The following is a 27,378-nucleotide window of genomic DNA, read 5'->3' as shown; positions in this document are numbered from 1 at the left end:
CCGTTAGCTCTCCGTTTAGTCCTTCGGTATCTTTTATCAGAGTTCTGTAGTTTTCCTCATATAGACGTCGCACACATTTTGTTAGATTTATACGTAGATATTTCATTTTTGGAGGTCCTATTGTGTTTTTAATTTCAAATTCCACTTGTTCATTGCTGGTACTTAAGAAAGTGATTGGCTTTTGCCTGTTAACCTTGTATCCTGAAGCCTTGCTGTAATAGCTAATTAGTTCCAGGAGTTTTGTGGTTGTTCTTTTGGATCTTTTACATACACAATCATATCATTTATGAACAAAGACAGTTTTATTCTTCCTTTCCAATCTATACAGTTTTTATTTCCTTTTTTTTCGTATTGTATTAGCTAGGAATTCCAGTACAGTGCTGAAAATGAGTGATGAGAGGGTGCATCCTTGCCTTGTTCCTGATCTTAGGAGGAAAGCTTCTAGTTTCTCACTATTATGCATGATGTTAGCTGTAGGGTTCTTCAAGATTTTTTTATAATGTTGAGGACATTCCCCTTTATTCTTAGTTTGCTGAAAGTGTCACGAATGGTTGTTGGATTTTGTCAAATGCATTTCTGCATCTCTTGATATGATCATATGATTTTTCTTTTTAGACTGTTGATGGTGATGGGTTACATTAATTGCTTTTTGTATGTTGAACCAGATTTGCGTATCTGGGATAAATACCATGTGGTTATGGTGTACAATTCTTTTTGTACGTTTTTGGATTTTATTAGTTAATATTTTGTTTAAGATTTTTGCATCTGTGTTTATGAGAGATATTGTTCTGTAGTTTTCTTCTGAAGTCTCTGTCTGGTTTTGATATTGGGGTGTTGCTGGCCTCATAGAACATGTTGGGAAATATTTCCTCTACTTCAGTCTTCTGAAAGAAATTATGGAGAATTGGTATAATTTCCTCCTTAAGTGTTCAGTAGTATTCACAATTGAATCCATTTGGGCCTGGCGCTTTCTGTTTTGGAAGGTTATTAAATATTGATTAAATTCCTTTAATGCGTCTAGTCCTATTCAAATTGTACTTCTTTTTGTTTGAATTTTGGCAGGTTATGTCTGTCAAATAATTGGTCCATTTTATCTAGCTTATCATTTGTGGGCATAATGTTTTTCATAGTATTTTTTGTCATTTTAATGTCCATGGGATCTGTGATGTTGTCCTCTGTTTCATTTGTGATATTAGTAATTACCGTCTTCTCTCTCTCTTTAGTTAATCTAGCTTAGATGCTTATCAATTTTATTTATCTTTGCAAAGAACAACTTTTGGTTTTGTTGAGTTTTCCTGTTGATTTCCTGTTTTAAACTTTATTGATTTCTGCTCTAATTTTTATTATTTTCTTTCCTTCTGCTGACTTTGTATTTAAGTTTCTCTTGTTTTTCTAGTTTCTTAAGGTGAAAACTTAGATTATTGATTTTAGATCTTTCTTCTTTTCTAATATATACATTCAATGCTGTAAATTTCCCTCTAAGCACTGTTTTTGCTGCATCCCACAACTTTTTGTAAGTTGTATTTTATTTTTCTTCAAAATATTTTTGTATTTTCTTGAGATTTCTTATTTGACCCCTGTATTATTTGAAAGTATGTTGTTTAAAATGTATGTATTTAGAGGTTTTCTAGCTATCTTTCTGTTACTGATTTCTAGTTTAATGAATTCAAATTCCATTGTGGTCTGAGAGCAAACATTATATGATATCTATTCTTTTAGATTTGTTAACATATGTTTTATTGCCCAGAATATGGTCTATTTTGCTCAGTATTCCATGTGACCTTGAGAAAAATATGCATTCTGCTGTTGGGGGATGAAGTAGTCTATCGATGTCCGTTATATCTTGCTGATTGACAATGTTGTTTAGTTCAACTATGTCCTTACTGATTTTCTGCCTGCTGGATCTTTCCATTTCTGATAGAGGAGTGTTAAAGTCTCCAGCAATGATAGTGGATTCATCTGTTTCTTCTTGCAGTTCCATCAGTTTTTGCCTTATGTATTTTGGCACATTTGTTAGACATATACATATTAAAGGTTGTTATGTCTTCTTGGAGAATTGACCACTTAGTAATTATGTCATATTTCTCTTTATCTCTGATAACTCTCTTTGCTTTGAAGTCTGCTGTCAGAAATCAGTGTAGCTCTTCTTGCTTTGTTTTGATTAGTGTCAGCATGGTATATCTTTCACCATTTCTTAACTTTTAATTTTTATGAGTCTTTATATTTAGAGCAGGTTTATTTTAGACAACGTATAGTTGGGTCTTGTTTTTTGATCCACTCTGACCATCTCTTTTAATTGATGTACCATTGACATTTAATGTTATTCTTGATATAGCTTGATATCTTGATATAGATATAAGATTAATATCTACCATATTTTCTACTGTTTTCTATTTGTTGCTTTTGTTTCTATTTTTGTCTTGCACTCTTTTGCTGCCTTTTGTTGTTCTAACTGAGCATTTTATTTGATTCGATTTTTCTTTCTTTTCTTAGTATATCAATTATACTTCTTTTTTTTACTTTTTTAAGCGGTTTCCTTAGAGTTTGCAATATACATTTACAACTAATACAAGTCTACCTTCAAATAACACTTTACTGCTTCATGGGTACTGCAGGTACCTTGTAATAACAAATACTCCTAATGCTTCCGTCTTGTCCCTTGTATCATTGCTGTCGTTCATTTCGCTAAGCATATATATACACGCGTACACACATAAGCGTATGTAATTGAATGCATTGTTACTATTATTACTTTGAACAAACCAGTGTCTTTTAAATCAATTAAAAATAAGAATAATAAAAGTTTCTAATTTCCCTTCATTTGTTCCTTCTCTTTGATGCTTTTTCATTCTTTATGTAGATCCAACTTTTTGATCTATATCATTTGCCTTCTATCTTAAGTACTTTTAATCTTTCTGACAAGGCAGATTTACTGGTAACAAGTTTGTTTTATTCTTGTTTGTCTGAGAAAATATTTCTCCTTCACTGTTGAAGGCTAGTTTCACAGAGTACAGAATTTTAGGTTGATGATTTTTTTTTTTCTCTCAACACTTTAAATATTTCACTCCACTCTTCTTGCTAGCATGGTTTCTGAGGAAAAGTCAAATGTAATTCTTATCTTTGTTCCTCTATAAGTAGGGTATTTTTTCCCCTCTCTGCTTCTTTCAAGATTTTTTCTTTAATTTTTGGTTTTCTGCAGTTTGAATATGGTATGCCTAGTTGTTGTTGTTGTTTTGGTATTTGTCTTTCTTGGTATTTTCTGAGATTCCTGAATCTGTGGTTTGGTATCTGACATTAATTTGGGGAAATTCTTAGTCATTATTGTTGGAATATTTCTTCTCTTCTTTTCTCTCTCTTTTTCTGGTGTTCCCATTATGCATATGTTGCACCTTTTGTGGTTGTCCCATGGTTCTTGGATATTCTGTTCCACTTTTTCAGTCTTTTTTTTCCTTTGCTTTTCAGTTCTGGAAATTTCTATTGCCGTATCCTCAAGCTCAGTGATTCTTTACTCTGATAATTAGGCTTTTAGGGGTGTGGTGGTAAGATGTGGGGGATGGAAAGTGTTTTATTGTCTTATGATTGAGTCTCAGTGTTTTGGGGAGTCTGTTTCCCTGTACTGTGAACTTCACCAGTTCTTCTCAGTTTCCCCCCTCCTTGGGTGGAACAGGTTGGCTAGAGTGGCCTGGAATTGGGTATTTTCCTCTTCTCATCTGGAGGGCTAGAGGAGGATGGAGTTGGATATTTCCCTTCCCACAGTTCAGTTAGGCCATGATATAACCCCAGTAGCTTAGGCTCTGGTAAAATAGTTTCTCTTGAGGGCAGGTCTCAGACAGAGACCTGTCTGAAGCACAGAGTGCTCTGATGTGTTTCAAAGTAGTTACTTTCCCCCTCTTTCTGCCAGAGCAGGAGAGGATTTTTCTCTGATATTCACTGTGAGAACCTGGTAGAGCTCCTGGAGGTGAAGCCTGCAAAAGTGTGAGGGCCTCCTTTTTGGCTCCTGCTGAAGTTTTAACTCTCAGACTTGTCTATACTGAGCCTCCAACAATTTTTCAGTTATAGTTTAGAATTTCCTAATTTGTACCTCTTCTGGCAGAGATTTCTGCTTTTGGGTTTTTGATCTGGTAAGTTGTGATTCTTTGTTTTTGCCTGTCTGTCTCTCCAACTTTGAAGGCAGCTATTTGCCCTGTGTCCTTAATTCTTTGACAGATCTGAGAAGAGTTGTTAATTTTTCAGTTTTTTCAGCTTTTTACTTAGGGTTAGGGATAAAGTGACGACTTCCAAGTTCCTAGCACGCTGGACAGGAAACCAAAAAGTCTGACTTTTTATTTTTAAATGATCATTTTGGCAGCTGCATAGAGAATGGATGCTAGGAAGCAAGCACATAGGCTAGAAGTCAGTAATGGGAGTCTGTAATTCTAGATCAGAGCCATCATTGTAATATAAGTATAAAAATAGCTATCATAGGTAATTTCCCCATGCTTCTAAGTTTTCTTATTCCCCTACCCAAATGACTCTCAAGTGCTTGGCAGTAAAAATAAAATTGAAGAATACTTTCTTCCATATCTTTGGAGGTAATTGGAAATTGTTGAGGGCGGGTCCAGCATCCCATCCCACTATTAGAGTTCCCGCTTGTTCATAACATCCCACTTGTTCATAGAGTGCTGAAAGTAATAAAGCAAAGGAAAGACGTATAAGGAAAGAAAGGAGGACAAATGGAGTTGACAGGTGTGAGCAGTGATACCATGGATGTAACAAGAGAAAGATCAAGTTTAGTTAAATAACAGAACTGAGTGGTATAGATTTATGGTAATGAGTTTTGGGCCCTAGATCTCTTGAGAGCCTTGGAATTATTGCAAGGTATTATATGGTTTTTCAAATGTGTAGATACTTTTTTATTATTACAATAAATTCATTGCTCAGTTTTAGCATCTACCTTCTAATATATCAAGCACATTTATTGTTTATTATCTATCTCTCCCCACTAGAATATCAGCAGAGATTTTTTTTGTGTGTGAGGAAGATTTGCCGTGAGCTAATATGCATTGCTAACCCTCCTTTTTTTTTCTTTTTTGCTGGAGGAAGATTAGCCCTGAGCTAACATCCGTGCCAATCTTCCTCTACTTTATATGTGGGACGCCTCCATAGCATGGTTGATGAGTGGAGTAGATCTGCACTCAGGATCTGAACCTGCGAACCTGGACCACCGAAGCGGAGCACACAGAACTTTAACCACTTGGCCACAGGGCCAGCCCCTCCACAGAGATTTTTAACTATTTTGTTTATTGAAATATCCTATATGCTTAGAACAGTGGGTCTCAAACTGTGGCTTGCAGACATTTAGGGTTTTGTGAAATTCCTTCAGGGCACGAGTAAGGTTGAAACTATTTTCGTAGTAATATTGAGACTTTATTTGCTTTTTTTTGCTGTATTGATGTTTGCACTGATGGTGCAAAAGCAAGGGTATGTAAAACTGCTGATACTTTAGTGTGAATCAAAGCAGTGGCTCCAAACTGTACTTGTAGTCACTGTATACCTCACTGTCACCCACGCCTGGGAGGTGATAGAGGCATGCCAGTTTCACTCAAGAATGTTCTTGATGAAGCTGTAAAACATTATTTTTATTAAGTCTTGACTGTTGAGCACTTGTCTTTTTAATATTCTCTCTGTGATGAAGTGGGAAGTACGCCCGAGTACTTCTGTTGCATACTCAAGTATTACGATTGTCTCCAGGGAAAGAATTTGTGTGGTTTTTTTTGAGTTGCAATGGAACGTCATACTTTCTTGAAATAACAACTGCAAGACAAACAGTGGTTTTAGTTTCAGGGCATTTGGGTATTTGGTAGATATTTTCTCAAAAAAGCACGAAGTGAGCCTGTCTCTTCAAGGAAAACAACCGATCGTATTTGTTGATGATGATAAATTCAAGCTTGCGAGTGAATTTAGAGTCTATCGTTGTGAGTTCGACAGCTTCCTAATACTTAAAGACTTTCCTATTGAGTTGGATACTGATATTAGCTAATGTCATGTGTTTGTTGATATTGTATAATGAAGTGTGTCAATATTTGAAAGATGTGCTTAACTCTCAGTGAACCATTGTTAAAAAAATTTACAAAATCACACATGGGTAAAAGTTTCCTTCACATTGCAAGATAGATCAATGGGTTTTAATGTAACAGAGTAAGAAAAGTTCAGATATGGTTTCAGATTCCACATCATGACTAACCTATAAAAAACTACCACTTACTGAATTTTGGTGTTGTATTAAATAATATCCACAACTATCTGAAAATGTCATAGCAATGAATATATTTCTCCTTTTTCCAACTATCCTTGGAAATATATGTTTCCAAACAACATATCACAACAAAGTAAAGCATATGAGAATCCAGCTACCTTCTGTTAAGCTAGACATTAAAGAAATTTGCAATCGTATAAAATAGTACCACACTTCTCACTGAAACTTTTGGGGAAAAGATAGCTATTTTTCATAAAAATATATATGTTAGCATGTAATGGGTTTATTATTGTTAATTTTAAATAAATTTGTAAATAAATATCTTTTCTGAATAATAGATATTAGTTTCTCTTAGTTTTAATTTCTAATATATTAACTATTGATAGATATAATACACGTAAATAAGAGCTCTTTATGATTCTCCATAATTTTTAAGAGTATAAAGGAGTCCTACGATGAAGACATTTAAGAACCACTGCCAAGAACAATGCCTGGCACATAGCATAAATATTGTTGAATTTTTTCTAGAAGTTGTTGTTAATATGTGTTTAAATTTACGGATATTAACCCCACAATATGCATGTCTGTTACATTTTTTTTCATGTTAAAGGAAGGATTCCTACTCAAAAATTGGGAATCAGTAGGTGTTCAAGGAAGGGTGAGATCCAGTGAACTGGAGAGGTTGCGAAGCATTCACTGAAACTGTATTAAGGGAAAATAAAATGTAACCTGAAGGATGAGCTACTATTTTCTATCTTAAAAAATAAACCCTCCCTTGATCCAGATCCACCTCCATATCTCTGCTACCTTTCTCAGCAAAACTTGAAAAATTTTCAAATTGTTTCAATGGTTACCAATTCCCTCCTCATCTTCTGTCTCTCCCTCTACCCGTTCCTTTGGGACTGCTCTGGTCAAGATCACCAGGGACTGACCTCTGCGTTGTCAAGTCATGTATCTGTTTGTAACCTCTCAATTTCTCAGCCATGTTAAAGCCGTTGACCACTCCCTCTTTCTTGAAGTCCTCTCTTCTGTTGGCTTTTGTGACATCACACTCTCCTGGGTTTGCTCCTGCCTTGCTGGCTGCTTTGGTTTTTCTTCTTCTACTTGGCCTCTAAATGTTGGAGTGCCCCAAGGCTCTACCATGGGACCTTTTGTTTTCTCCATCTGTATACTCTCTCCAATGGACTGGGACCAATTGCCTCTTCTCTCTATGTACACTTTCCCTGAGTTACTTCCTTGTGCTGGTGATACTCAGCTCTTGACCTTCAGCCACCATCTCCCCTCAGAACCCCAGATCGGTGTGGCTAACTCCCTACCTGAGATTTCCACCTTGGTGTCCAGTAGGTGCCTCAAACTCAATATGGTGGAACAGACTCTGATTCTTCCACCTCAAAACCTACTCCTCTGGATTTCTCCATTCCAATAAAATGGCACTACTCTCTACCAGCTGTTCATAGCAAACTCAAATAATAAGCCTTTTTCATTTATCAGAATGTCATTTTTTTCCTCAGGATACAAAACTTTGTAAAACAAAACACTTATCTTTCAAAGAATTTTAATGTGATTATATTGTTTTAAGTTCAAGAGGTAAAAGGAAAATATTTACCTTTATTGTTTGTTTTCCACTTATTTTCTGGGAACAAGTATACTTTTTGCTGCAATAGTGCACCCCCTCTTAAATTTTCCCCTTTTCACCTTTATATATAAAATTCAACCATCTCTATCCATATTACATTAACACATTTTCAAGGTGACAAGTTCCTGTTAAATTTATTCTGAATGTAGAATATTTGCGGGAGTAATAACATTTAGTGCCTATATGATATTATGAAATTCAGACTGGTGTCGAGTATCCAGAAACTGTTAAGGTCTATGTGACTTTTGAGAGTGATGTACTGTGTATGCCTGATGAAAAGAACGGGAAGGACGAAAATGAGTTGAGAGAGATCATTTAGAGCATTGAAATTATAAAATAAGCAAATGTATTCTGAGAATAAAACTCATCGTGGACTTTGCTTTACTGTTGAGCCAGCAGTGGTCCAGATGGGCAGACCAGGAGAAAGGGGATGGCTCTCCTCTCCCTATTATATCTTAATGAGTTTCTTCCTCCTTTTGATTTCTTGGTAGAAAACTTGTAACATGTTCAGCTTTCTTAAACTTTAATTAATATATGACATTTAACATATTTATTTTTGGCAGGGGGGTGGGGAAGATTAGCTCTCAGTTAACGTCTGCTACCAATCCTCTTTTTGCTGGGGAAGATTGGCCCTGAGCTAACACCTGTGCCCATCTTCCTCTGTTTTATATGTGGGACGCCTGCCACAGCATGGCTTGATAAGTGGTGTGTAGGTCCACACCCGGGATCCGAACTGGTGAACCCCAGGCCACCAAAGCAGAGCACGTGAACTTACCTGCTGCGCCACCACCAGGCCAGCTTCTGACATTTAACATATTTCACCAAATACATGATAAGAGGAAAACAGGATGGGGCAAGTTGAAGGGAAATTGAAGAGTTCCGCTCTGAGAGTGGGAAAACAGCAGCCATGACTAGGAGGATATCTAGGCATATGTTGTGTGGAATCCTTGTTAGGGCAATGCTGGCAATCTGAGTGTACGCTACCACACCTGCAAGCTGGAAGGTACCATGGGGAGGGGCACTGCGAGCCTCTCTTCCTCCAAATGTCTTAGTCTGTCTTACCTGGCTCACCCGTCTCTGCTCCCTGGCTTTCACAGATTACTATGTCCTGTTTATGCACCCTAGCTTGTGATTTCATTGTTGGCGGGGGAGGGTCTGCTGGTGAGGGATCAGAAACCACAAGTGGCTGAGCAAGAGGGTGTTGGACGTAGAGGGAGTGTGACATAGAGTTGAAGTCAGGTGAAATCATTGTACCCATTTTTCTCATTGAGACTCACTTATTTGTCTAAGGCTGTTTCTTCAGTCTTTGGAAGAGTAAATATAAAAGAATGTTCGTCAGGATGTGGTCTTTATACCACGTGCATCAGAATCACATAGGGAGCTTGTTCAAAATACAAACCACTCTGCTGAATCAGACCTTCTGGGGTGGGACCAGGGAATCTGCATTTGGAAGAAACTCTCCAAGTGTTGTACACAATAAAAAGTTTGAGAACAACTGGCATTAGAAGCTATTTTCCAGCACTTATTTTTAATATATTTGCCTCAAAGTGAAGATGATCTAATTCTGATGAAATTGTGGCCCAGTGAGAATGAGCAAATGCAGAGATAAACCAGCATATTAAATTGCTCACGTATGTTTGTGACTAGGGTCTTAATGCTTCCTTGATGGATTTGAAAAAGATTAAATGCCCCAGTTACCAAAGTCTGAAGGGACTCTGTAGATGCTGGTTGTTAAAGGGTGATTCTGAAAACACGTTATTTATCTCTATCTGCAGGAGGAAGACCTACACATTTTGTAAAAAATGTCAAATGGTTTTCATGGTTTTGCGCTGTCAGCAAATTATCTGAAATCTGCCTTTACTGTTGTATAAATGAGGCTCTTGGGAAAAATAAATCCTTAGCCAGAAATGCTAACAAGTTCCAGGTTTTCTTTCATATACAGTTCAACAAAAAGTTCCATATTGTCACGGAGGGTAAGAAGATAAGAAGTTAGATAAAGATATAGTTTACTTTGTTAGTTTGTATGTTCCCTTCTAACTCGTATTTTGATTTATTTTTCTACCTCCTAACTTTAACTCACTGGTTCCAGAATGTGACTGAATTCAGTTTATGAGGAAAAGGTTTATAAATGGAGAGGTGAAGTTTAAGCTCTGCTTGCACGAGAGGTTACCTGTTTACTCTGTGGTCAGACTGAAATGTAAATTAGGCAACTAAGCCACCCACGGTATTTCCAGACTAAATGGAAAGAGCTAAAGAGCATTTTTTGGTATGCGTGTGGGGAAAAATATTCAAGGAAAACAAAACTAAAATTAAAAAGTAAACAGACTATAACACTAATGAAAATGAGCACTTAAAGTCAGAAATTCAAAATCTCTTTCCATTGCTGATTATACCTAACTTTAGAAATTAGTTCAAAAAATTGCATCACGTATTTCCAATAAGAAACTTAAGGGGGCGTCCAATATTTTCTTATTCATTTTATTTAATTCAGCTGAATTATTTCGTTCAGTTGAGGCTGTTCGTACTGATGTAGCTCTGGTTATGGAATCTGAAACATGGACAGATTGAATTGGGAATAAAGATGGAGCTGAAGCTAATGCTAGGAGTGAGATCCTGTGGCTCGTTTGGTTTGTTTCTTTTAAATAGTTTTGTTTTTCTTTTTATAAAAGTTATAACATGCTCACAGCCAAATATTCTGAAAATAAGAGAAGGTACAAGGGTTGCCTTCCTACCATCTGGAGGTCACCACTGTTTCCATTTTGCTCTATGCCTCATATGTTTTCTCAGTATGAATGCCATTGACATTACACGTGTGTATTTATGTATATATACTTGTATGTATGTATGTGTGTATATGCTTATGTCTACACACATGTATGTGTTATGTATATCTATGTACATATCAAGTATGCTGCTGATTTATTCACCAGACAAAATTTTATAGACATATGTTTATACACACATGTATATATAATTATATAATTTTCATTGCATTCCATTTAGGATTATAGTTTTGTATAGTATTTCATACTTTGCAGGTACCATAATATATTAAATGATTCCCTTGTTGGATGAATTTAGGTTGTTTCCAGTGTTTCCACTTCTGTAATAAATCCACTGAAACTCCTTGTCTGAATATTGTTTTAGGATAAATTCCTAGAAGTGGAAATGCTGGGTTAAAGGGAATGCCCATTTAAAAATCTGAGGTATGCTGTCAAGTTGTCCTCGAAATATTGTGCCACTTTATACTTTGATTTCTGGTACAAACTTTGGTTTCTTGTAAAAAATTTAATTTAATTCTGATCAACACCTAGTTGTTTTATTAACCTAATGTTGCCTTCATAGTGTCTTTTCTTGTTTTGTGCAGGCATTCTTACACCGAATGTACCAGTGTGCAGCGTCAAAAGTTGACAAAAATGTAACAGAAGAAACAGTGAAGGTGAGGAGGTGCAGTTGGCCCTCAAGCCAAGGACAAGCTCCTTTAGATCAAATTTTACCTGTGGCTATGGCGTCAGGACTTTTCAACTGATCTTCAGTTCAGTATAAGTTCTAGTGCTAGTCCCTTGTGTGGGTGAACATTAGAAAAAGGGAACTAAGGTTTGAGAAAAGAAATGGGAGTTAAGAGGACGGTGTAGAAAGCATAGAGAAATTTCTTGCCAAGGCCTTGGGAAAGTTTGAAAAGAGGAAGAAAAATAAACCCAAGACAAAGAACCTTAGCGTCTATGAGAGGGAGGGAGCTGAGCTGTGTGTAAGATGATTGCTGGAGGTGGCTCAGGAAGACAGGATGTGGGCAGATGCTCCAATCTCTGATCACTAAAGGCTCTGATCACGAAAGAACAAAGGATTTGGATGGTCCACTGGTGCAGAAAAGAAAGTCTGCACAGTATCTTCAACTCAGAAACAAACGTAGAAACATTTCCTTTTAAACTGTATGGAAGGAAAATTGTGAAGAGTTTGGAAAAAAAAAAGGGATGGGAAATGAACACTAATTGTGCTGTAGTCGTCGTAACTCATTTAAGTTGTGTAAATCATCGCTGATATTTATTTTTGATGCTAACTTGCTGTTTTACTTTGCTGAAAATAGAAAATTTCCAAGGATTTTATACACATCTGACTATTATTAAATACCAACTTTCAAACTCTCCTCGCCATGGGAGTATTATAGTTCACGTGCTTTTTGTTGCAAGCAAAAGACACCTATTACTCAAATTGACTTGAAGATACTTTGGGTCTTGTTTTAGGAACTCCAGACAGAATAGAAGGTTCAGGACTAGTGACTTGGGGAGGTCGATAAGATTGTCAGGTTCTCTCTAGCTCTTCTCTCTGCCCTCCAGGTGATCAGCTTTGCCCCTGAGCTGGCCCCTCCCACAGCTACAAAATGATGCTGTAGCTGTCCCACACAGACCTCCCAGGCACAGCAACTTCCAGTGTCCTTCTTAGGAGCAAAGAAACCCCTTCTCCAAAGCCTGCAGCAAATCTGCGGCCACTGTTTTACCTGTAGCCCATTTTTGGTAAAAGGGTTGGACTGATGCTTGGATTCAGTCACTCAGGCGTTTCCTGAGAGCCAGGAATAGTTTCCTGGTTTCTCGAGTTCCGTGGGAGTGGAGAGAATGTCCAGACAAGATGGGTGCTCTGCCAGCCGGGTGGGAGGAAGGAGTGGATGTGGGATAACTATCCACTGAACTTTTCAGCTTGGAGAGAGAATACTATACTTGCATAGACTTCTTCTTTTTTTAAACATGCTTCCCCTATTGCACTTACTTACACATTTATTTATTTACAGATGCTGTTCTCCAACATTGAAGATATTCTTGCAGTACATAAAGAGTTCTTAAAAGTTGTGGAGGAATGCTTACATCCTGAACCTAACGCTCAACAAGAAGTGGGAACCTGCTTTCTTCATTTTGTAGGAAAAATTTCTGTTTATTTTAGAAGCCCTTTCCCCTTAGATTTAAAGGTTTAGCTTTTGGCATAGTAGTATGTTCAGTATCAGAAGGGAAATCTGACACCAAAAGTTTGGGGTCTTTTAAGGCCAATGAAATCTTCTACTTAGAGCCAGGAAAGGGGAGAGTGCCTCACATCCTCCATTTTATTCAGTGAGGAATAAACAGCCTTTTCTTTTTCCCAACAAGTTAGTTCTTCGCATCCTCTGTAGCTTTGAATTCTAATGAATATTCAGGCTGTTCATAATGAATGGATTTTTATGTTTCTCTCAAACATAGAACATTTCTCTTTTGAAGCAGAAAATCCTTACTCTTACAATGGCACGATGAGCCTTTTATTAGTCAGAATGTTCCCTTGTTAATTGACTTGTGACCAACCTGGAGGTGAGCAAATTGGATGGCTACAGGTACACATATGCCCGTGTCTGAATTTTTCTCAAGGATAGTTTTTTCAGAAAGTGGTACTGAGCAATGAAGAAGAATAACAAGTCGGTACTCAGTTGTTTCAAATTATATGTCATGCTTGTATGATCATTTTCATCTCTTTGTACACAATAGCTAGAATTACTTATGCAATCAATTTGCAAAGTAAAAAGCCACCTGTATAGTGAAAATTGTTTTCAGAACTAAAGGGCATTCATACTTAAAAAAAAAGAAAAATAGGGCTGCTGTTTATACTATTCCACTAATGCTAATTTTCAGAACACCAATTTGAAGCCATTTATTTATCAAAGTGCTATTAATGTTTTGTTTAAAAATATGTAAGACTATTCTGTTATAGAAATCATTTTTTGCTTATTTTTATTTCTATTTAGTTTTTTAATAAAGTTTTCTATATATGTGGTTTCTTGATCTATATTTCTGTATGTAATGAGCAGACTCTCACATAAAAACTATTATTTTTATAATCAGAAAATATTCATAAAGGTATTTCTATTAAAGGGAGAGGCTCCTCGGGTGTAGGAAGATCAAGCTGTACTTTCCTTGGCACAACTGGGAGCCCACATAGGTTTATGTCCACTTACTCCAGACTGTTCCCTTTCATGAAAGAATTCAAATCTTCTGCCAGCTGGAGTAGTTGCTAGCTCAGTCCAGGGCTACACATGGGAACCTTGCACCCTGACATCCATTTCCTCAGTAACACGCTATGAATCTGTCACCCGTGGGTTTAGCTAAAGTATTTCTGAAGTTTGTTTTATTCTGGTTCATACCATCTCTTTAAATAAGCAATTCAATACATTTTCTACTGGCTATATAAAAGAGCCCTCGCTGTTTCTATCTAAATGCACGTCTTAGAAATTTCAGAGGACGAACTTCTTTTCTAATATTTGATAAATACGTTTTCTGTGTCTGCGTCTTCTCTTCGTGCTGCTTAGATAGACATTGATCATAGCCACTTAGAGAAAATCTTACAGATGGAAGGGAGCTTAGAGATCATGATGGTGAAATTCCTCTTGTTTTGAAAGAAGAAGCATCTGTGAAGGTTGTTTATTTTGTTTTTACTTGTCAACTTTTAGTGGGAGCTCTAATTGTTAGAACGTCTTTATATTAATCCCGAATCTGGCTATCGCTGCCCATCCCTGCCTTTGCAGTTTCCATCTTAGTGGTCCTAGTTTTGTGTTCTGGCCTATGGCAGTTGTAAATTCTTTACAGTATGACAGCTATTTGAAACTAGCTACCATTTCCTTACTTTTGTATACTAACAAATCTCTCTCTCTGAAATCACCTCTCATATGTCGTGTCTTCAGGGTTTGTCGTTATTTTTGTCGCTTGTTGAATATTCTCTAATTTGTCAATGTCCCTCTTAAACACGACTATCCAGATCGGTGCATATGAACTGCAGGGTACTGTGTCTCTCTATTCCTGTATGATCTGGCACTTGCTTTTCCCTCTTCCTAAAATACTTACTTCCCTCTCCCTGCCTGGGACTCATGGATTCATCTCTCCGGGCCTTGCTCAGCTATTACTTCCTTTTTAGAGCTGTATCTGAATCCTCCCAGCAAAGCCAAGTACTCTCTTCTCTGTAATTTGCTACCACTTGGTTCATTTACCTATGATTGCCTATATCATATTGGACTATAATTAAGATATCTGTCTCCTTTTCTAGACTGTTCTTCATGGATCAGGGAAAATAAATAAATAAAATGCATTTATATCTACATACAGTAGAGCTCTTGAAACATGGTAAAACTTGATAAAGTCTGTTCCTAAACATCACACAGGCTAAAATTTCAAAATGGCTCATGAAATGACTCTAATTTATTCTTACTTGAATTCGCAGAAAGACAAGTTTCGTATCTATGACGAATATTGTAGTAACCATGAGAAGGCACAAAAATTGCTGCTTGAACTTAACAAAATAAGAACAATCCGGACATTTCTTTTGGTAGGTATATATGTAAGTGTTATCATTTGCTGTTGTTTGTTGATAGGCCCCGTAAGAGCCAAGGAATAGCATCAGTGTGATGTGAAAAACCGTGGGACAACTCTTTTAACATACCCAAGTCAGGAAGCTTAAGTCCTTTGATAAATGCAAGAAGTGAGGGTCGGGAGAAGCTTGTATGTGGGTAAGCACTGATCATGCCCTCTCCTGGTTGATTATGAGCTGTTTGTGAGATTCACAGGCTCCTAGTGAGAGAAGACATTTATACCAGAGTTCATCATTGCTTTTCTATCCCTCAGCTCCCTGGGGATTCTTTTACTTCTGCTAAGAGAGCTGTAAGTAGGGTGGTAACAGGAAGGAAACAAGTCATGGATATGGTAGAAAAGAAATCTGAAGATTGACCTTTCTCCTACATGCATTCCTTATTCAGATTTTGTAAAAAGAGCAAGAACATGTATGTCTTTAGGATAGCACAAATAAATTCATGTCTTGGCAGTTTCTTGGACAATCTCAGTGCCACTGAGGACCACCCTGTAAGTGTACAAGTCAGTGATGTTTAGCAAGTTGTGGAATTGAGAAACCACCCCCACAATCCCCTTTCAGGGCATTTCCATCAACCCCCAGAATCCCTCATGCGTGTTTATAGCCCATCTCTGCTCCCACCATTAGCTCCAGGCAATCATTGATTTGCTTTCTGTCTCTATAGATTTGCCTTTTCTGGAAATTTCATATAAATGAAATCATACAATGTAATCTTTTTATGCTTGGCTTCTTTTAATGAGTAAAATGTTTTTGAGGTTCATCCTTGTTGCATATATCCATATTCCTTTCATTTTTATTGCTAAATAGTATTCCATTATATGGGTAATACCATATTTTGTTTATCTGTTTGCCACTTAATGAACATTGGATCAACACATGACTATGATAATGATGGACCTTGAAGATACTACTATATGAGAGGTCATTTCAGAGAGAGAGATTGTTAGTATAGAAAAGTCAGAAAATATCCAGTTTTGGTTATTATGAATAATGCGGTTGTGAACATTCCTGTACAAGTGTTTGTGTGGACATATATTTTCATTATCTTGGGTGATACTAAGAGTAGAATTGCTGGGTCATATGGTAAATTTATGTTTAACTTATTAGGAAACTGCCAAAGTATCTGCGCCATATCTACCAGCAATGTATGAGAATTACAGTTTCTCTGTGTCTTTGCCCACACATGTTATCAGTTCTGATTATAGTCTTGCTAGTGGGTATGTAGTTGTATCTCGCGGTGATTTTTATTTGCATTTCTCTAATGACCAATGTTATTAAGCATGCTTTCATGTGCTTATTAGTCATTCATATATCCTCTGGTGAAATGCATGTTCAACTCTTTTGCCCATATTTAAATTAGGATGTTCATCTTATTTTGAGCTATAAATATTCATTATTTTGGATATAACTCTTATAGCAGACATATAATTTGCAAATATATCTTCCCAGTGTGGTTTGTCAGTTCCTTCTAATATATTGTCTTTTGAAAATCAAAGGTTTTAAATTTTGTTAAAGTCCAATTTATTGTTTTTTCTGTTATAACCATGCTTTTGTTGTCATATTTAAGAAATATATATAATCAGGTCTTGTACTTATTTGTTAAATTTATTCCTAAGCATTTTATTCTTTTTGATGCTGTTGCGATTAGAATTATTTTAATTTCATTTTTGGATCATTCATTGCTAGTGTATAACAATGAAATATAGAATTTTTTTTTTTTTAAGATTGGCACTTGAGCTAACATCTGTTGCCAGTCTTTCTTTTTACCTTCTTCTCCCCAAAACCCCCCGGTATATAATTGTACATTCAAGTTGTGAGTGCCTATGGTGGTGCTACGTGGGATGCTGCCTCAGTGTGACCTGCTGAGCGGTGCCACGTCCGTGCCCAGGATCTGAACCAGTGAAACCCTGGGCCACCGAAGTGGAGCGTGCGAACTTAACCACTTGGCCATGGAGCTGGCCCCTGAAATATAGAAATTTAATTGACTTTTGTATATTCATCTTATGTCCTGTGATTTAAATTCATGTATTAGTTCTAGTAGGTTTTTTTGGTAGAATCTTTAGCATATTTTACATACAAGATCATATCATCTGAAAGTAAAGACAGTTTTACTTCTTCCCTTTCAATGTGGATGTCGTATGTTTTGCACTGGCTAGGACCTTCAGTATAGTGTTGAATAGAAGTGATAAGAACAGGTACTTTTGCCTTGTTTCTGATCTTAGGGGAAATCAGTTTTTCATCAAGTATGATGTTGCAGATGTCCTTTATCAGGTTGAGGAAGTTCAGTATCTTCCTAGTATGTTGACAGTTTTTATTATGACCTTTTTTCTTTTCTAATATAGACGTTTAAAGCTATGTATTTTGCTCTATATGCTGCTTTCTCTGCATTCCTAAATTTTGACATGTTTTTGTTTTCAGTTTTTAAAAATATCTAGTTTTTTTAATTTCTTCAATCCGTTGTTTATTTAGAATTTTGTTTTGGGAGGCAGTTCTCCACGGAACTCTTATGCTTCTGCACGTTTTTTGACCAGAGGAACTAACTGCCTTTGTTCTGGCCTATCTTTTAAAGGATGTTTATATTGTGAACGGCCTTGGAAGATAGAGACAATCTCTTCCTCCTCAGCAGTGGGAAGACATGCCTTCTGCCATTCAGGAAAAGATTCATGTTTCCTAAGCTTAGGTCCCCTCTCCTATTGTGCATGTGCGTGTGTCACCTGACCCTCTTTCTGTTGTAGTGTGAGAGCTGGGGCTTGAGAAACTGGCCCCGAAATAATGATACTCTGGCTACTGCTACTGCTGTGAGAAAAAACCTGAACTGTCCTATTTCTCTGTCCTAGGAGTTTCATGTGCTCTGCCAGCATCCTTAAAACTGACAGGTTAACTTTTTAGCTTGCCAGTAGGATAAAATCTTAGAATCATCACAGTTTTAACTTTTGTTATTTTGTATCCCAATATTGGAATTTCCGAGTTAAATTTCTTATTTAATTCCATTCTGGTCAGAGAACTTATTGAAATCATTGAAATACTTTTAAACTCATTAGGACTTTTCTTATGGCCTACCATATGGTCCCTTCTGGAGAATGTTCCATGTGTGCTTAAAAGCTTTGTATATTCTGCTGCTGTTAGGTGAGCTGTTCTGTAAATGTTATGTCAGTTTTGTTAATAGTATTTTTCACGTCTTCTCTATTATTTCCTCCGGGTATTCTGTCAGTTATTGAGGGTAAGATATTGAAATCTCCAAGTATGATTGTGAAATTGTCTATTTCACCTTTCAGTTTTGTCGGGTTTTATTTTATCAGTTTTGGGGCCCTGTTATTAAATATGTATGCATTTAAAATGTTATATTTTTATTTATCACAAAATGTTCCTCTTTGTCCCTAAAAGTATTTCTTTTCTTAAAATCTATTTTGCCTGATATTGTAGCCATGACAGCTCTCACTGTTTGTATATCTTTTTCCATTATTTTACTTACAAACTATTTATGGCTTTGAATCTAAAACATGTCTCTGTTAGACAGCATGGTTGGATCTTGCTTTTCATCCAGGCTGACAATCCCTGCCTTTTGATTGGAGTGTTTAGTTCATTTACCTTTAATGTAATTATTGGTATGGGAATATTTACATGTACCATTTTATTATTTTTTCTATATGTCTCACTTTTTAAAATTTCTCTCCTCCTCGTTTACTGCCTACTTTTGTATTAAATAAATATTTCTAGTGTACCATTTTAATTTCTCTGTTGATTTTTTAAACTATATTTTTTAGGGTTTTTTTTTGTAATTACTCTAGGGACTACAATATGCATATGCATCTTAACTTATGAAATCTATTTTAGGTTAATACTGACAATTTCAGTAAAATATAGGGGAACTTTTGCTATGACGTTTCTCACATGGAAATGGAAAATGTTCTGTTTGGACCCCACAATACAGTGTTAGAATTATTGCTTTCTGTATATCTATATAGTCTTTTATATTTACCTGCGTATGTACCATTTCTGGTGCTTTTTATTTCTTCCTGTGTATTTGAGACTCATATCATAGCTTTTCATCCTGAAGAACTCCCTTAGTATTTCTCGTAAGTCAGTTCTTCTAGCAGTGACTTCTCATAGTCTTTGTTTTGTCTTCAGTTTTGAAGCATAGTTTTGTTGGATATAGAACTTTTGATTCATAGATTTTTTTCCTTTCAGCTCTTTGAATATGTCTTTCCACTGCCGTATGGCTTCCATTGTTTCTGATGAGAAGGCATCTGCTAATTGTATTTTTATTATACTTAATATGGTGGGTCTTTCTCTTGTTGCTTTCAAGATTTTTTCTGTCTTGTCTTTCAACAATTTGATTATGATGTGTTTAAGTGTGGCTGTATTCATACTTATTTTACTGTAGTTTACCTTTTCAAGTCTATAGATTAATATTTTTCATTAAATTTGAGAAGTTTTTAGCCAGTATTTAAAAAATATTTATATGCCCCTTTCATTCTCCTCTCTTCTTTTGTGACTTCCTTTACACATGTTGGTAAGCTTGATGTTTCCTTGTGGTGCCTGATGCTCTTTTCATTTTCCTAAAATCTTTCTTCTCTCTCGTCTTCAGATTGGATGATTTCTTTTGATTTATCTTCAGCTCAACTGAGTTTTTTCCTACCATCTCAGATCTGCTCTTTACCCTAGCTAGTGAATTATTTACTTCATCTCATGTCCATTTGACTTGTTTTTATAGTTTCTACTTCTCTGTTGACATTTCCTTTTTTTTTACTCACTATTAGCATATTGTTCTTTGTCTTTAAACAGGGCTATTTAAAAATTCTTTGGGCATATTTATAATAGCTGTTTTGAAGTCTTTGTCTGCTAAATCCGATATCTGGGTACACTCAGAGTTAGTTTCTATTGACTGTGTATGAGTCACATTTTCCCATTTCTTTGCATATCTCATCATTTTTTTCTTGAAAACGGGACATTTTATAATGTATTGTAGCAACTCTGGATTCTGGTATTTTCTCCTTGAGGTTGGTTGGTGTTTGTCTGTTTTGAGTAACTTACTTGGACTTAGTCTGAGAATCTGTGTCTCTTGTATGTGCAGGGGCTGATGTCTCTGCTCAGTTTTTGTTTATACTTTAGCCTTTCTTTTTAGAGGTCACTCCTGTGACTTCCTAGCTTAGTGCAGTTATTGATTTGTCGCAGGAGATCAAACAGCATTATCCATCTTCCCTATGGATCTGTGTGTGAGTGTGGGTGGGGACACACTCAAAGGGCTGGCAGTTTTCAAGTTAGATGTGGGTTTTTCTTCCCATGGGGCCCTCTCAGCTCTTCTCTGCATGTGCACAGTTTGACACTTGCTCCAAGCAGGACTGTAATCTCAGGCTAGCAGAATTGTGGGCATTCCCCATTTTTCTTATGGAGTGTGCTCATTTTATTGACAACACCTCTGGGTGTGGGATTTTTACCTCTGTGGCCTTCTGTGGCAGCAAGTTTTCAGGGCCATTGTCACTGTGCAGATGAGCTGGGGAAGGTGGGAGGCAGCGGGAGAATGGGAGAAGCCCAGGCAAGAATGCTCCAGACCCCCACTGTTCTTACCTGAATGAAGGTCAGCAGTTTTTCATAAATAAACACTTCTCAATTTATCGTTTGACTTGAGTTGATTTCCAAAGTGCTGAAATTGTTTTTGACAATTTTGCCCAGTATTATAGTTGTTATGGGGATGAGGATTTACTGATTTCTTCTCTCTGCCAGGACCAGAAGAAGCTCCTATGCCACTGACATTTTAGGGCTCTTTATAAAATAGTAGAACCCTGCTGTCTTATTGGATTCTGTTCTCAGTAGAGTTGACTCCAGGGTCACTTTGGTCTAGTTTGTCAACTGAATTGTGTGAAGCTGCACCGAAAAAGTCACAAGTCAAGAATGCTATTTTTTAACAATAAAATACTTAGGAATAAATTTAACCAAGGAGGTGAAAGATCTCTACTCTGGAAGCTATAAGATAGTGATGAAACAAATAGAAGAAGACACAAATAAATGGAAAGGTATCCTGTGTTCATGGGTTGGAAGAATTAATATTGTTAAAATGTCCATACTACCAAAGCCATCTATAGATTCAATGCAATCCCTATCAAGATCCCAATGGCATTTTTTTTTTTAGGTATGCTTTTTGGTGAGGAAGATTGGTTCTGAGCTAACATCTGTTGCCAATGTTCTTCTTCTTTTTTTTTTCTCCCCAAAGCCCCAGTACATAGTTGTATATCCTAGTTTTAGGTCATTCTAGTTCTTCTGTCTGGGATGCCACCATAGCATGGCCTGACGAGAGGTGTGTAGGTCTGCGCCCAGGATCAGAACCAATGAACCCCGGGCTGAGGAGTGGAGCCTGCAAACTTAATCACTTAGCCACAGGGCCGGCCCCTAATGGCATTTTTTCTTAAATAGAAAAAACACTCCTAAAATTTATATGAACCACAAAAGACCCTGAATAGCCAAAGAAATCCTGAGAAAGAAGAACAAAGCAGAAGGCATCACACTCCCTGATTGTGAGCTACACTATAAAGCTATAGTAATTAAAACAGTATGGTACTGGCATAAAAACAGACATCTAGACCAATGGAACAGAACTGAGAGCCAGAAATAAAACCAAGTATATACAGTCAGCTTATATTTGACAAAGGAGTCAAGAATACTCAATAGAGAAAAGAGTCTCTTTGAAAAATGGAGCTATGAAAACTGGATATTCACATGTACAGAAAGAAACTTGACCCCTATTTTATGCCATTTAAAAAAATAACTCAAAATGGATTAAAGACTTAAATGTAAAATCTAAACCCATGAAACTCCTAGAAATAAACACAGGGAGAAACTCCTTGACATGGGTCTGGGTAATGATATTTTTGGAAATCACACCTAAAGTACAAGCAACAGAAACAAAAATAAATGAGTGGGGTTACATCAAACTAAAAAGCTTCTGTACACAAAGGAAATCATCAACAAAATGAAAAAGCAACCTACAGAATGGGAAAAAATAATTGCAAACCATACATCTGATAAGGAGTTAATATCCAAAATATATGTAAAGAACTCATACAACTCAATAGCAAAAAAAAACAAAGAACCTGATTAAAAAATGGCCAAAGGGCTTGAAAGACATTTTTTCAAAGAAAATATTGAGTACGTGAAAAGTTGCTCAACATCACTAGTCATTAGGGAAACGCAATGCATTTAAATACAGTTAAAACCACATGAGATATCGCCTCATGCCTGTTAGAATGGCCATCATCAAAAAGACAAGAGATAACAAATTCTGGCTTGGATGTGGAACCCTTGTGCACTGTTGATGTGATTGTAAATTGGTGCAGCCACTATGGAAAACAGTATGGAGGTTCCTCAAAAAATTAAAAATAGAAATACCAAATGATCCAGCAGTTCCACTTCAGGGAATATATCCAAAGGAAACGAAAAGACTAACTCTAAAAGATAAATGCTCCCCCATGTTCATTGTAGCATTATTTGCAATACCCAAGACATAGAAAGATGGATGAATGGATAAAGAAATCGTGGTATATTAATATACAGTGGAATATTATTCAGCCATAAAAAACGAGGAAATTCTACCATTTGTGACAACATGGATGCTCTTTGAAGGCATTATGCTGAGTGAAATAAGTCAGACAGAGAACGACAAATAGTGTATGATCTCACTTATATGTGGAATCTAATGAAACAAAACAAAACAAAAAATTCCCCACCCAACTCAAAGAAAAAGGGGTCAGATTTTTGGTTACCAGAGGCAGGGGGTTGGGGAGGGGGAATTGGAGGAAGGTGGTCAAAAGGTACAAACTTCCAGTTATAGGATAAATAAGTAGTAGGGATGTAATGTACAACATGATGGCTGTGGTTAACACTGCTGTGTGATACATAGGAAAGGTGTTAAGAGAGTAGATCCCAAGAGTTCTCATCACAAAGAGAAAATTCTTTTTCTTCTTTTATCTGTATGAGATAATGTATATGGTTTAGTTAAAATCTATTGTGGTAATGATTTCACAATATAAGTAAATCAAACCATCACGCTGTAAACCTTAAACTTATACAGTGATGTGTATCAATCATTTCTCAATGACGCTGGAAAAATTAAAAACAAACAAAACCCATCACTCATCATATTTACTTGGTAAAGTGGTAAGATATAATGGGAAATGAAATACCTGTCTTTCCTCAGACAAATAGAGGACTTAAATTTTATAGTCATTGCTCAGTGTAGCTGTTCACGATGGGGAGTTATCCATGCATATCTTTATTCTTTTAGCATAAAGTATATCTAGCAATAAATGGAATATATATGCTATAGCTTTTATGCAGAAGGCAAACGACTGGAAATCCAGATCCAGAGAGTCATAATAGTAAATAAAGGGTGATTGTTGGATTAAAAAAAAAAAAGCATGCTAGTTTTTAGATATCCTGTAACATAGTCTGGTAGGAAGAACCTGGCTTTTATAGCTCTTGCTCTGGCACTAAATGGCCACTGATTATCTGGATAGCTTTAGGAAATTCATTCTATCTCTGGTGTCATTTTCCTTATCTGTAAAATGGGGATAATAACAATCACCCTTTGAAAAAACGTAAGAATTTATGGATTTGGGGTGATGGTATTATTATTTGGGTACTTGGATATGCTGTCACCTTGGTAAGTTTTTATGACCAGTGAAATGTCTTGGAACTTAAGAAACATTCTTTATGTATACATAAGAGGAGAGCTGGGTCTCATAAACCAGTTTAAAGGGGCAGCCAACCTCTGCTCTTGTGAGGCGAATGCACGCTCTGTCCAATACTAATAGAGAAGAAAATAAACGTGAGTTAGACAGTCATGAGTTCCTTTGGGGCATTTCAGCCCAGAGCTAGGTAAAGGGGGTGGCCACATTTATAAGGGGTGCTAACTCATACCGGGATGCTGAAACATCACTAGCAATATAATGAGATGTGGATAGTTGTGTTTCAGAGGATTCCTCTCGGGAAAATACCATACAGAATTGGAAAGAACCTTTTGATAACCTGATTGCAGTAGGGGATGAAATCCCCAAAGAGCGTGCTTGACTCAGAACGCTTAATTGTTGTTCTGCCTCCAAGAGTCTGAGTGAAGTTAAATTCATGGCTTTGGTTTTGCTGACGTGGATCCACAAATGGGAGCTGCAGCGGAGGTGCTCAGGCAGTGGGGGATTCTTCTGCTACCACTGGTCTTCCTTTTGCATCCTTTCCTGCTCAGCACTTGGTCTCTCCTCTCAATGAATATGGGATAATTTTTTAAATAGCACTGTGAAAGGTGCTATATTATCAGTTGATGTTTGGGGGGCGCTATTTGCCCTTCGTTAAATATTTAATAGCTGCATCCTCTATGCCGGTCGTTCTGATAGGCACTGTGGAAACAAGGTTTTGGCACCAGTTTCAAATCCATTTTTTTTTTTTTTTTTTTTGCGTGCTTCTTAAACCACAAAACAAAGACCAGGTGCTTAAGAGGATCAAGACTTTATTTATCAGAGTTGGTTTTCTCTAGACCATCTCATGCTGATGGCTGATGTTGAGATTTCTCCAGTCATCTTGCCTCTGTGGAGGTCATATGGGGCCTCCTCTGAGACTGGCTGACAGTGTCATTGGTGAGGTGTTATAGCTAAAGTTGACTTGGAGATCACTTGGTTAAAACATGCCCTTATTCCAGAGAGGAAAATTGGATTCTGAAATCAGTCCAGGTTGTATCGCTAGTTAGTGGCAGGGCGTGGGTTAGAACCCAGTTGTCTTTAGGCTCTTCTACAACACAGCGCTACCTCCCTTTACCAGCAGGATTGATGTGTGTATAAATGTATGTATGTATGTATGTATGTATCTATTTATTCATCCATCAATCCTTCTGTCCATCCCTCCATCCATCCATCCATCCGTCTATCCATTCATTTATCCCTCTGTCTCTATATTTCTGTTTTTTCCTCAGACTTCATACTCAGGATAATATATATGAATTAATTTTTAAGATACAGATTCAAAACCCATTTTGGTTTCTGTAACTAATATGAAAGGTGAAAGTGTTTCTCTTTCTCTTCTGCAAATGTTATTTGTGACTGAATGTGCTCTTCTCGGAGAAAGAAGCTATATAGAGACATATGCCTTCACAAGTTTTCAGCAGAAAATTTTATGATAGAAGAACATTTCATAGCTTCAGCCTTAAAAATTGTAATTAATTATGTTTATTTCTACCCCAGAACTGCATGCTACTTGGAGGACGGAAGAACACAGATGTTCCCCTCGAAGGATATTTAGTAACACCGATACAAAGAATATGCAAATACCCTCTCTTATTGAAGGTATTTTATGTCTTTACTTAATTGTAGCATTTTCCTTGTACTTGCATATTTTGCTGGTGATGTTTTACAAATTTTCTTTTGTAGTCTGACATCCTAAAGGACAGATCGTAGTTATTGGAAAAAATGGGTATTTTGTCACTAATTTTTATATAGTGTAGAAACACATCTTTTGACAAAGAGACTTTTAGTGCTCTTTGTAGAAAACATACTTGTTTGAGTTTCATTTTAAATAAATGCATTAGTTTCAAGATGGGTCCCATTCAGTACATTATGACCAGTTTACATAGCACTTTATCTACAGAGTTCTTCATTTTAAGTAAATCCACTGTTGGTATACTTTTTGATTTCCTCTAATATTGGTAACTTCTTGATTCTAATGAAGTTAAGGTCAAAGTTATATAATTTCAGAGCTTGGTTATTAAATCTTTATTACAGGAAATGGTGTGGGTCACATGGGACAATAAATAATAGAATGGGGAGTGACAGTGCTAAGAAAATACCACCTCTGGAAGAAAGAAAATGTGCCATTAATAGTCGTAGCTCTATTATTGCTTCATTATAGTGACCAAAATTTTTATTATGAAAAGCATATTTTAATGTGCTAGTTACTGCCTGTACTTCAAGGACCTGTGCATAGATTAGAAGAGCAATTCTGGAAACGAAGTTTTTTGGAACTATAGTATCAGGATAGGCAGTTGAGAACATGAGCTCTGAGTTCAAATCCTAAGTATTCTGTTTACTAGCCAAATGACTGAGCACATAATCTAACCTCTTAAAGCCTTGGGTTTTCATTTGTGAAACAGAAATGATGAAGATGATGAAATTATGGCATATACCTAAAGATTGTGTATATGTATGTATATGTACTATATGTGTGTGTATGCATAAATATGCATATATATAAAGATGACATACTAATAATAAATTGAACTATTTTATACAAATCATTTAGTGTAGTATGTACTCCATGAAGGTTAGCCATTATTACTCATACATATTTGATTCTGATTTATTTTAATATATTATTTACTACTTGGTATCTAAATTTGAAAAATACTCAGAAATAGACATATGGACATATTAACTGGTGTTCTTATTGATTTACTTTTTGAGAAGTCACTGTGATGAATTTGAACTAAAAATACATTTTTTACTATACTTTTGTCCGTTGCATAAATTGGGTTTCTGCATAAAATTTCTTTGAAAGGGATTTCTCCTTGTTAAAAAACAACTTGAATTTGCCTGGTTCAGCCACAAAGAGAAGCTCGCACAGGGGTTTCCGGTTCTGCAGCGCTTTGGCATGGTCTTCAGAGGGGAGAGGGTTGCTGCCATGTGACTCCTGCCTGTCTGAGAGTCCCTCCCATGGGCTGACTCCGATTTGCATGTGTGCTCATCCCTGCAGTGATTCCTGGTCCTGGTGCTGGAATCCCAGGGCTTTGGTCAAGGGTCATAGTGATATTAAGAGAAATACATCATGGCAAGATGATTGTTCTAAATCACTCATTTCTGGCTAGGGATGACTCAGGTGTTTGGGCTGACCTCTCAGAAGACAGGATTGTGGACACATCCTTGCTTAGGAAGAAAGAGGTCAATTCAGAGTACCCTCAAGCAGTGGAGACATGACATCTTTTTCCTTTTTTGGAAGATTATCTTCACAAAGAAACTGAAAAACTATTTACTTAGGTAGTAGATATGCTCGTGTTGATATTTTTCTTTGTTGTACCCTCAACTGAAAAATTGTTGGTATCCTCTTTGATTTTGGATGGTTTGGTTTATTCACAGAAAAACATGAGGGGATTAGGCTGTGTGTTAAAGGA

General features: G+C 36.6%; 1 protein-coding gene across 1 annotated transcript in view; it reads left to right on the top strand.

The window, feature by feature from the left end:
* PREX2 (phosphatidylinositol-3,4,5-trisphosphate dependent Rac exchange factor 2) overlaps window positions 1-27,378 on the top strand; it is a 277,989-nt gene that overhangs the window by 56,683 nt on the left and 193,928 nt on the right. The window contains exons 2-5 of the mRNA XM_070630503.1: window positions 11,239-11,310; window positions 12,655-12,777; window positions 15,096-15,200; window positions 25,460-25,561. Of these exons, the coding sequence (XP_070486604.1) occupies window positions 11,239-11,310; window positions 12,655-12,777; window positions 15,096-15,200; window positions 25,460-25,561 (402 nt within the window). The remainder of the gene's footprint in view (window positions 1-11,238; window positions 11,311-12,654; window positions 12,778-15,095; window positions 15,201-25,459; window positions 25,562-27,378) is intronic.

The sequence above is a fragment of the Equus przewalskii genome, chromosome 8 (genome assembly GCF_037783145.1).
Source record: "Equus przewalskii isolate Varuska chromosome 8, EquPr2, whole genome shotgun sequence".
Classification (NCBI taxonomy): domain Eukaryota; kingdom Metazoa; phylum Chordata; class Mammalia; order Perissodactyla; family Equidae; genus Equus; species Equus przewalskii.
This window is presented reverse-complemented; position numbering and strand designations above follow the sequence as displayed.